This window comes from Macrobrachium rosenbergii, chromosome 41 (assembly GCF_040412425.1).
Source record: "Macrobrachium rosenbergii isolate ZJJX-2024 chromosome 41, ASM4041242v1, whole genome shotgun sequence".
NCBI lineage: Eukaryota > Metazoa > Arthropoda > Malacostraca > Decapoda > Palaemonidae > Macrobrachium > Macrobrachium rosenbergii.
The window spans coordinates 57,607,588-57,619,722 of record NC_089781.1 but is presented as its reverse complement, the minus strand read 5'-3'; the positions used below and the strand labels follow the sequence as shown (position 1 = coordinate 57,619,722).

At 39.9% G+C, this 12,135-nt stretch overlaps 1 protein-coding gene across 3 annotated transcripts in view; it reads right to left on the bottom strand.

Annotated features, from left to right (window-relative positions):
• The window catches only part of LOC136826869 (transcription factor Sp9-like), a 114,455-nt gene extending 103,305 nt beyond the window's left edge, over positions 1-11,150 (bottom strand). The window contains exon 1 of one of the 3 annotated variants that reach the window (XM_067084381.1): positions 10,728-11,150. In XM_067084381.1, the coding sequence (XP_066940482.1) occupies positions 10,728-10,793 (66 nt within the window). In that variant the 5' untranslated portion in view covers positions 10,794-11,150. Of the gene's footprint in view, positions 1-8,571; positions 10,200-10,727 lie in introns of those variants that run through there. The other 2 variants (XM_067084383.1, XM_067084382.1) reach the window with 2 other exon arrangements.
• Positions 11,151-12,135: the final 985 nt, after the last annotated feature.

The following is a 12,135-nucleotide window of genomic DNA, read 5'->3' as shown; positions in this document are numbered from 1 at the left end:
CCATTTCCATCGATCTATTTGGATGAGCTTTTAAATGCGGGATGTTCCAAGAGAAACGCTATACATCAGAAGAATGTGTTTAATTCCTATTCCAGTCATAGCCAAGGCTTTTCTGTTCTTAGGACGCCCACCCGAAACACGTCATTGATGAAATATTCTGACAACAATTTCATGTTTGCTACTAATGGCGTCCTTTAAGTCCAAAATCAGAGAGCATGAATTTGTATCGAGAACTCGGCCTCCCTCGGCCATTTTCGCGCGAACTGCAAGAACACCGTTGCCTCTCTGCCGGGGACGAAAAGTAAGACGAATTCGGCAGACGACGCTCGACGCCCTCTGCAAATACTCGAAGTCGATTGCTTCCTATTTCTGATTTATGGTGCATCAATAACACTGGCCTCTTTAGTCACTTAGTTGTCATTCCTATTCACACTTTATCATTCTAAATGTAAACTTACCCAGTGTCGTCATCTTTTAAAAATACAATGAGATGAGGCTGAACTAAACACAACGGGGAGAGAGAGAGAGAGAGAGAGAGAGAGAGAGAGAGAGAGAGAGAGAGAGAGAGAGAGAGAGATTGGAAATTTGCTAATTGTTTGTATTTGAGGTGCAGATAAAATTGATTGTTATGGAATGGCTGCTGGCCCGTAAGTAAGAGTGAAAGTTATATTTACCATAATTAGGCAAAATTCTCCGGACAGTAGCGTTTCTGGTATTTTACCAATAATCGCAGTTACTTTTACTACCAATAATATTAAAAGTCATGATGACATTCATATTGGCAATTCTCGCATTAACTGGTCACTTAAAATGGCGACGATCACAGAGTGCTCAACTGCCAATAATGTCGGCCACTCTCAGATCTTGCCCCAAGCACGCAAGCACTCCCTTTCCTCCAACACTTAAAAGCTGCTCAACTTCCATGCCGTATCAGGACTCCGGACGCCTTATGATTACGGGGAGAGAGAGAGAGAGAGAGAGAGAGAGAGAGAGAGAGAGAGTTACATAAACAAATCAAAAGTTATGTACATTGTGTAACTAATTAGGCTAAGTACAAAAAGTAACTAAACAAGTATTTTCTGTATATTGTGAACATGAGAGAAATATTTCTTTTTAGGTTTTTCTAGAAATTGTAGCCATGAGGCTTAAGTTGATGCTACTTAATTTGATTCTTCATGGTAAATGTGAAAATCTTAAGCAACGTAAGATTATTAATGAAAATGGTAATTAACCTTGAGAAATACTAAAATTTGAATACGGGAACCCAATCGCACGATTGCTGTTTAGATTGTTACACGGCAAGAAAACCATCGCAGAGAGAGAGAGAGAGAGAGAGAGAGAGAGAGAGAGAGAGATGACAGATGTTCTGTCGGATAGTGATTCCCGGTTTCAGAAATGTTTAGCTTCGAGAGGCTGCAGTCTACGAAAGAGATATGTTTCCCCAGAGGAGCAATTTTGTATCACACTTCCCCTTCGGAAGATTATTTTCAACAAGGGTAAATTGATCGCATCCTTCTGGAGTCCTACGAAGCTCCATTCTCCGTGAACGAGTGAACCACTGGGCGTCGTTTTCTGCAGCAACATAGGGACGCAGGTGTTTCCTAAGATTCTCTAAAGCCAGAGCTGCATCAAAGGGAAATGAAAGGTGGAAAATTCCTGGGGCTGTATAAGTTATTGAAGGATCCCAAAATGAAACTCACCGCTTTTCACAAATCATAAAATGAATAATGAAAAGGCCGGACTTTTCGAATCGCGTACTGGACTGTTGAGCCTAATGAATACGGACTCGTCTCTCGGACATTCTGTTCTGTTCTTTCTCCTGGATAAAATTGGAAGTCATTCAGTTCTACCGTCGATCCACTGCTGAAAGCGTGTGGTCTGATATTACTTTTATTTTGAACACATTCCCTAACTGGCTTGCTTAGTTATAAACACAAAACTCGCTCACGAGGAAATAAATAGTTATGGGAAACAGGATATGAGCTATTAAAATTAATTTCTCCACTTATCACACTTGACAGCAGCTATGTAATTTTTATCATTATTACAATTTATGTTGATATTATTTGCCTAAAACTTATAGTCTAACTATCATGGGTTATGGGTTCCGCTTGCCTAAAGATGTTCTTTTCTTCCTCAGCATCTTCATATACAATATCTGTTATTATTATTATTATTATTATTATTATTATTATTATTATTATTATTATTATTATTATTGAAGAAAACATTATACCTTGACCAAACGCAGAGAAAAAATTTTAAAACATAAATAATTGTATATATTCAGAAAGCCGGAACAGGATTTTTTAGTTTTTACAATCTCTAACCAAGTATTATTATTATTATAAATTTTGTTCTGGTTGTTGACATTACAAAAAAAGTTGCAAGTGGTACCTTTACTGACGTACGCCAAACTTAATGCGATGCAAACACACAGGCCTCTTGGAATGGACGATAAGGAAATAGAACAAACGAAAATGGAGATTCTCTTGAACAAAATGCAAGTATCGATTTTGGTGACGATATGCGTGGCGCTAATCTATTCGTCACATATGATGGAATTCTCTCTCTCTCTCTCTCTCTCTCGCTCTCTCCCTCTCTCTCTCCCTTACGTGTGTATAATTTTTCGACGGATAAAAATAAATGAAGTCTGAGAAGTAAGTGCCGTAAAAGTAGCATGGGCAACGGTCAACGTCAAAAGCGAGTTTGTATGCGCAAAACTTGGGGTGGAACTACATCATTGGCAATGGTAGTGAAAAGAAAACCCCAGCCATTTCTTAAATGAAGCTACATGACGTGCACAGACTCCAGTCATGGGACACTGAAACATCCTATTCCGAATGAAGGGAAAAAGAGTGAGTAAAGACGAATTTACAAATAAATCTTCCTCCATGGAGGGAGCGCGCGATGGCCTTCCCTTCCGATGAAGGAGATTTGGAGGCGCGACATAAGTTGGCGATCGTCTAAATCCGATTTGCTGCCTGGTGGGGTTCGTGATCCAAGTCTCTTATTGACGGCGGTTGTAAGCCATATGCTATAAAGCATAATGCCGTTGTCTGGCTTGCTTATGGGAATTAATATCTCTTTCCATTAAAATGGGAATGGCTAACAATTTTCTGTGGTGCCAGGAATGGCATCGTTAGTCTTGAAAGCATTTATCTTATTTACCATGATCAAGAATTTATTATTATTATTATTATCATTATTATTATTATTATTATTATTATTATTATTATTATTATTATTATTCGCTGTTTGTCCAAGATGGAGCACTCTGTTATCCTTAATTGTGTCTTAATGTCAAAAGAATAAAAATAAGCCTCTGCGCGTCTTATCATAACTTGAAATTGCGTTAAAACAAAACTATATCTGGGACTTACCGAGCATTCTCAACAAATCATAAAATGCGTTTCATTTTTGTTTCCCATATTTGATTAAAAACTAAAAGGGATAAGGCCACGTCACGTCTATATTATGCCATGCAGGTTTATAAATCTTGAAGCAAATTTTATTTCTACATATTTTGCCACGAAATAAATGCTCAATTAACGATTTTTCATCAAGTACACTGGAACTGTTGGCCTCCATTCAATTAATGGACATACCCGGTAAAAAAAATAACAGGAAAACAGAGATTAGTATTTTTAAAGTTTCGTTCGCATTAGTCAGTCACCAGGACATTCAGAAATGCTTAGCTGCTTCGTGAAAGAATGATTTATTTGTAGTTATTACGGAAATGCCATCGGCAAGTTTTCAATCTGCGGTCCTTTCTTCCACACCTCCATAACAGACGTGTATGAAGTCACCGAGATCATCATCTCCTCTGAAGGAAGGGAAAGATAAGTTATGCCGCTACTTTACATTCCTGGTCTTTTTTTTCGGACTTTGCAAAAGTTGCTAGGATGTAATATATGCACCTGGTGCAAGTGTGTCGAAAGGTGGACGCTGTCTTAAAGCGCCATCACAACAGATGAGCACTGACATTTATTGCTATTGTCTAAAGGACTCATTTGACTTTGCAATGATATTGTTTTAGGCTGAAATGAAAACTGTGAAAATGGCGTGTACTATCGAAAGGTCAGATGGTGTGCACTAGAAATATTTAGCATATTATGTTTTTCGTATTAAATTTTCTAAGAAATGTGGACACAAGTAAGGATCAATCGTAACTGACTGCTTGAAAAGAGAAAAGAATCTCACATTACTTTGACGTGTGCTAACCATAAAATTTTACTGGAATTTTAAATTTTGTAGACCGTTATCGAAAATCTTATTTTAAAATTCATGATTTTTTTTTTTTTGCTCATAAAATGGCAAAATATTGTATGTCAACGGAAGTTTTCTTCAGTAAAAATATTAGTCTCAAAAGTAATCCAAGCCCAGTGCCTGTAATCGCTTAGCAGGATATACGTTTAAACGTGCATGCATTATGACTGATTCGCCTTTTGAAAATTCGAGTTGATATAACTTTCTTTTTTACGACACTCAGCTGAATAACAAGGTCTTTGCAAAGCAGGGATTCAGTAACATTAAAAGCACCAAACCAGGTCCTTCCAAACTGTTTCATATTTATTTGGGTAAAGTTAAAATTTCAAATCACTTTGGATCGAATTTGCAGCATAATAATAATATAATAATAATAATAATAATAATAATAATAATAATAATAATAATAATAATAATAATAATAATAATAATAAAAATCAACAACAACAAAAACAACTATAACAATAATAATAATAATAATAATAATAATAATAATAATAATAATAATAATAATAATAATAATAATATAATAAACAACCGCCCCGTCAGGAATTTGAGATTATTTACATAGTACAAGTGATAATTGAAAACAAATACTAATAGGCATTTCCCAAGAGGCTTTTCAAAGCATAGACTACAGTATTTTCCGATATAAATCGCGGTGCTATTTCGTAAAGCTGACTTGATAAGAGGAGAAGCGATGACGATGGTTCGTTCCGGTGCTATACATCATAATATTCATATGGGCAATTGAATTATGAATGGAACCCTTCAAAATAATTTATTGTCTTCCTTCGATACAATATTCAAAGTGAAACGGGAGGAAATTGAAAATAACGTTACGGACTTTGAGCTGGTTAACATAACAACACATAAATCATATAAAACAATGCAACGAGAACAAGTAGTCAACATCAGAGTAATGTCACTGTATCAAGTCCCCTGTCTATATTCTACTATAAACACCTTTCACATACGAAAAAAGTACAATATATAAGAGAGGAATACAGCAGACTTTGAACACCGTAGCCTGCACAATTCGTTTCCAATATATCACAAATGAAATAGCGGTTGATAATATCGAAATGGCCGATGGCGGAGAAATTCGAGGAATTATGCGCAGTTAGAGAACGTTTAATTGGTGCAAGAAAGCAGATTTGGTTTAGCATATAATTTTAAATGTTTTATGCTGAACGAGCAGAGATTTTCTGTCTGGAAATTAGGTCTGCCTATCGCCGGCGACGCTGTACTCTACCGGCATTCCAGTTTAGCGCTCTCGGATCTTTCCTAGATAGTGACCCTCAAGGGTTTTCGGGGGTCGTTATCTAGGACTAATATTTCTTGGGGATCATTATCTTTATGATATTTACAGTCTTTTGTTTATATTTTTACGGTCATCCCCAACGGGCTAGCTAAACACGCCGCAAAGGTGGATACATACCGGGTTAAAACCCTTGGGGGTCACTATCTAGGAAAGATCAGCACTTTCTCCCTACAGTTGATCTTGCACGGACGATTTGACAACGATATTCCGTTGGCAAGGAAGGAACTGGTGCAAGAATTGCCAAAGGTGAAACTCGAAATAATTTGCACTCACAATAACTTCGTAACAGAGTAATGGCTCTCGTCACGAATATAACTCATTCACATAATCAGTTACTTTAGAATGGCAATGAATGACGTCGTAAATTTTTCTAATCCTCAAAATGACTCTCGCTGTTAAACAGAAAATCGCTCCTGTCCGGAGACTGCTCACCGGAAGGAATCAATTATTCAGGATTGTCACTGGAATTCTAATTCTAATTTTAATATCCTTGTGTAGGCTTAAATATACGTTATCACAAGTGACTCAAACTATAACAGAAACTATTTCATATGTTTTATATAGTCAGATACCTGAATATTTGTTAAATATCGTTTCACATGAATTTGGTCTCATTTTAGGTACTTCTTTTTGAAGAAATACTGTTCAACCAGATTCATTTCAGAATCAACCAAAATAATAATAATAATAATAATAATAATAATAATAATAATAATAATAATAATAATAATAATAATAATAATAATGCTGATGATACCAACTTTTGGTGAAGAAGACGAGAAAGAGGAAAAGAGGCCACATTTCTGATATCTAAATCGATAGGACGGAGTGAGAAGGAGCAGCAAAAGGTCTGGACTTGGAAGCCTTCAGCATTTCGACTGCTGACCGACCACATCTTGGACAGACGCGGATAGTCTTAGATGAGAAAAACATCGTCTTTCTGGACTCTTGATCTCTTACAAGATCATCAAACACACAGCACTCATATTTAATAAGGTCTCTCTTTTCAAGTGCTACACACAAAACACTCAAGTCCGGGTTGGGATCATCGTGAAGAACTGATGTTGATTTAGAGCCATCTGGTCATCATCTGGAGAACACTCGGGATCAATCATTACCGTAGCGCTGGGCCATTTAGCCCCAGTAACGGCATGCAGTGCAGCAGTTCCTATCAGTCTGCGCTGCATAGAAGTTGCGGTTACTATTATCCTCAACTGCGCTTGCCGCTGATGGATGAGGAATCCTCATAAACAATCGAAGAGGATCTAACAGGAGGAAGCCATTTGTACTTCTTCCAGCACAGAGGAAGGTGAATCATATCTCGACGATTAAAATCCGCGCAGCTTTATCGCTAACTCCACTACGCAATATTAACATGAGCAAAGTACATCTCAGACCAGTTCCACCTAATAGCAGTCTTACATGACAGCGCCGTAATTATTATTATTATTATTATTATTATTATTATTATTATTATTAGTAGTAGTAGTAGTAGTAGTAGTAGTATTGTCGGTGTTGTTCCATTTTAAGAGCTATTTAATTATCCCTCAAAACCAGAAAAGAATTGTTGTGCGGTTGCAATATAACCGGCTTTCGGAAATCAATTCGGTTTAACTTGAAAGCAAATACATCACGTTATGAACGCGGAATTGGCTACTTGCAAAAGTTCCAGTTTTACAGGAATGAATCGTAACTTATGAAATTACAAACTAGAAAAAGGTCTCAACAGCGTATTTGCTAAAACCACTGTGACACGCCGACACTCGTTTCCACTGAAATAGATGGATACTCCAAATAAACTAACTCAGTAAATAGGAAGAAATGAGCAAGTTTAGTCGTAACAACGCAATTTCAAAAGCATATTATTATTAATGTATAAAATCAATAGACGATAAATTAAACCACGAGGAAGAATTTCTTCGAGCATAATACAAAAATAATGAAGTATGAAGAATGTCAATCACTCTGTCAGTATTTACGCTCAGTCTCCTACGACAAAGACGTCCGTCGTGTGGCAAGAGGTCTCCGGAACTGCGTTTCGGCTCCAACTGCCGAGTGAGAAGAGTCAAGTTTGAGAAAGCAGTGACACGCTGCATCAGCCCCTTAAAAGAAATGACGAATGAGCGCGAATTTTGATTTAGAGAAGATCATTGTCAATGAACATCAGTCGAGAATTCAGAAAGTTATATTTTACACTCTGATTCCCTGAGCCATTTCCAGGTATATCTTCATTATCTCTAGACATCGCAAATGAGTCAAGGGGGCCGCTGGCGGCAGAGCGGTATTCCGCTCGTGCACCGGATCCGTCCGTCAATCATCCCACGAGCGCTAACACGCCGTCGTCATTTGAACGATCTTGTCAGACAAGACGCAAAAAGAAAACAAGCACACGCCATTCCGATGGCTGAAGGAAGGTCATATTTTCAACAACGATCCAAATCTTTTTTCGTCAGCCTAGTTGCTCCAAAGTAGGCTACAGGAATAAATCGCTAAGTGCGCGCGTTCCTCTTCCCTCCTTAGTCGGGCTACTTTCATATTCACAGCTAAGTCTCAAAAACGCTAAAAGAAAAAAAAGTAAAAGGTATCTCGGCACAGCAGTAAAAATAGTGATAAATTTAGAAGTTAATAAAAACGACACGTGCTTAAAACTTAAATAAAAACATAGTGAATAAAGTTTTGAATGTCACTCAATTTCGGATAAAAAAAACTTGAGTTTTCATAACTCCATCGAACTCTATTGTGATTCCAATATTTCTGTAAAAACCCCATTAAATCTAGACAAGACAGCATTTGAGCGTTAATGCATAGCACTTATTCTTATTATATCCCAAAAATCATAAATGATTAGAGAGGAATACCATATGAAAAATTGTAAAAAGAAGGTGATCAGAGAAATATTCTAGGACTAATATTAAAATGTCATTTTGGGGGACGTAAAGAGAGAACCTAAGTAAAACCTGAAAAAATCCAAAACCTACCAGGGACTTTCTGTCCATCCTGAGATGCAAATAATGTGAAGTAGAAAATATCACGAAGTATATCACTGGCAAGGTGCTTGAGAAAGGCCACAAACGGGTTGTTGTATGAAGTTGTATGAGTCGGGAGGCGTTCTCCTATCGAAATCACCACCGCGCGCTTGCTCGATTTGACAAGAATTCAACTGTCCTGGGGAACAATTCCGGTGCAAACAAACACAATTCACAACGATCCTGCCAATATAATGGAACTGTTTGCATTTACTAGCAACCCATTTCATATTAAATTCATCATCATGATATTATTTTAGTTCACTACACTATATTTCTTTTGAACATCATTCGCTTTTCTAATTTGAATTCGCATGTGTATCATACATTCTCACCGTGAATTCTTTTGCACGAAAAGAAAATATCTGTATTGTGAAAATCAGATTTCTTCATTCCAAAGGAAGCTTTTTCTTAGCATTGAATATAGTTTGAATGGTTTACTCTTTCTGAATCAGTTGAAAAAATCCAGGATAAATGGTTCCGCTGCCCTTGAGTCGCTTAGGAGGACGAGAGAAGACACGGACGCAGTCCTCGTGTGACAGAGGACGTGGCCAGCAGGATATCAGGAGGCGGGCGGTGTGCCCCGGTGATCTCTTTGCTCAGTGAGTAGAGGCCCACAAGAGAGAAGAAGACAGAAGAATTTGTGTGGTCGAGAGTGGCACTGCTATCTATCTATACTCGTGTCAGCTGCTGGCGTAGGCGAGCGCCCCACACCACATCATGAGTCTTAACTTCATCGCCACCTCTCGTTCTTTCTCTCTCTCTCTCTCTCTCTCCCTCTCTCTCTATACCACACACACACACACACACACCACACACCACCACCAACCACAACGACCTATATCACCACCACAAGGCGACTGTGACACTGAGCAAGGGCCAACGCCATCCAAGGCAGGATCATCTGCAGCCTGCACACGCAACAACTGCTGCTGCTGCCCTCCACCACCACCACCACTACCTCCACCTCCACCTCCTCCACCATCGTCATTCCTTCTCCACCTCCTCCTCCTCCTCCCCCTCCTCCTCCTCCTCCTATCCCACTCTTCCTGTCACTCTCACCAGAACCGCCCGCCGCCGCCCGCTAGCAACTTCAACTCAACGCCGACGACAGAACGCCGCCGTTGATTGGAGACAGCGATTGCCGCTACCACAGGTTCACGTCGGCTCCCGCTACGTCATTGCGCTCGGAATAAGAACCGCTTCTGTCTCTGCACTTCTGCATCTTATACGACGGACCTGGGAATTTCGAAGGGCTTCCGGAATGACGAAATACCTCTTCGGTAGTTTAGCGGAAGCGTTGGTACAAATAAATAGGTGGGCCCGGTGCAGTTCAAGCTCTTAGGCAGGGATGCAAGGCGCCCGAGAGAGAAATCGGAAAACTTGTGGTTTACAGTAATGGAAGAAGTCCTCCAGAGACGTGGGTATGGCAAGAGAGTCGCGCATTTGATTGTCAAGCAAAAGGAATCAATTGCCAGCGGCGGCGACGGCAAAATGCGATAAGGATTAGAAGCAGTGGAAAGGAAGCACACCTCAGTCGCACTCGTCCATCCGCCGACCAACTAAGCGCCCACACCCTCGCTCGGACCGTATGAAATTCCCTCCTCCTCCGTAACTCTAATTGCAATTTGGGTGCCAAGGTAGTCATTTGGGCGGCAGCATATTCCCCCTCTTTTCCTATCACCAGCTCCGTCTGCTCTTAAGCTTGTGGTGGGTGGCGAAGGCTGGAAAAGGGGAGGGGGAAATCCCTTCATATTTAAGGGGGAAGACTGACCCCAGGTGGAACTCAGGGTTTCTGCTGCTGTTGCTGCTGCTGCTGCTGCTGCCGCTGTCCGCAGCCACACGAATCATTCAGCGAAATGCATAAAGAACTAACGGAGGCAAAGGGGAAAATCAGAACAGAAAGAGAGAAGAAAAAACTAAAATAAAATTAACACGGGGTATCCAATAAGTTATGGGCCGCCCCTATAGCGTTTGAGAGAAGACAGCGGCCATACCGAAGCGTCTCCAGGGACACGACGACATAAATCATCGGCGGCTGAGCTTCGTCATGCGTTGGAAAAAGTGTTACCGTAAAGAACATCTATGATGCGTTCTGTCATACTTACGAGGCCTCCTTTCTCCGATGTGTAAATGTCCGCCCGATTGGCAATATTGAGATCGGTCAGCATCATTGATGCGGGAGAGGGTCAAGCAAATCACCAATCGTAAGATTAGGTCACAAGGGGGTCACAATATGACTGGAGAGGTCACTCTAATGATAGTCCACTGTGCCGTGATTACAGTGGTTACAGGTCTGATTACCAGGTAGACCAAACAATCACCATACTTAGGGCCAAACAACTACCTCACGACAGACCAAGTACTCAACTTATACTGATCTCGTACAAGTTATCACTCAGCAGGCTGACGGAACCCACATGGGCGGGGCCTGTATCATAAGCCCCACCCCCGTGCTATCAGTGTGTCGCTGGCCTCCCTCCCGCCCTGGACGTCAAGTGCCAATTGGGGCCACCTCGCCACCCTGCCTTCTCAACGCCCCACCCACCGAATCAACAGCTCCGCCTACCACGCCCACCCACCCGGTCCACTGCCATCTACCGGTCGCTTCTTACACCAGCAGCTTCTTTACAACTGCAGAAATGCCAGGACCGCGGTTTGGACGTGAAAATAAGGGGGTAGCTTGCTTCTATGACGGGAGTACGTATTAAATAATGGTAGTCACTTGTTGGATCCGTCCTGTGGCCTTTCATTATGCATATTTGAACAAGCACTTGGCCTGACTAACACCAAGAGCGGGCGTTAATTGCTGATACAAACACGTGTGGGATGACGGAGTCGCTGTAGAGAGGTGCCGCCCTTCACTAACCAAAAGCCAATTTGAGTTAAGTGAAACCAAGCATCAGAGAAACGCCTATTCTTCTTCTTGCTCGTCCTGCCCTCGGATGCTCTCGCTCCCTTCCTGTGGCACACCTCACAAGGAGGGAGAGAGGAACGGACTGATGACGGAGGACAAAAGGAGAGGAATGGCCTTCTTCTTCCTCTTCCTCGTCCTCGTCCTCTTCCTCTCCGCCCGTCACATCTTCAGCCATCATGGACGCGTCATTTATGTCGATCCTTATTCTTCTCCAAGTGCCGCTGTCCTCAGAGAAAGCTCAAAACCTCCAGGAACCCTAAGAAAAATAGGAACTAGTTTGCCCATGCTACTGAACTTTTAGTATATAATAAATAAATAAATAAATATATATATATATATATATATATATATATATATATATATATATATATATATATATATATATATATATATATATATATATATATATATATATATATATATATATATATATATATATATATATATATATATATATATATATATATATATATATATATATATATATATATACATATAAATACACACACACACACACATATATGTATGTATATATATAAATGTATAAAAAGAGAGAGAGAGAGAGAAAGAGAGAAGGCATGTGTGTCGGATATTGTGAG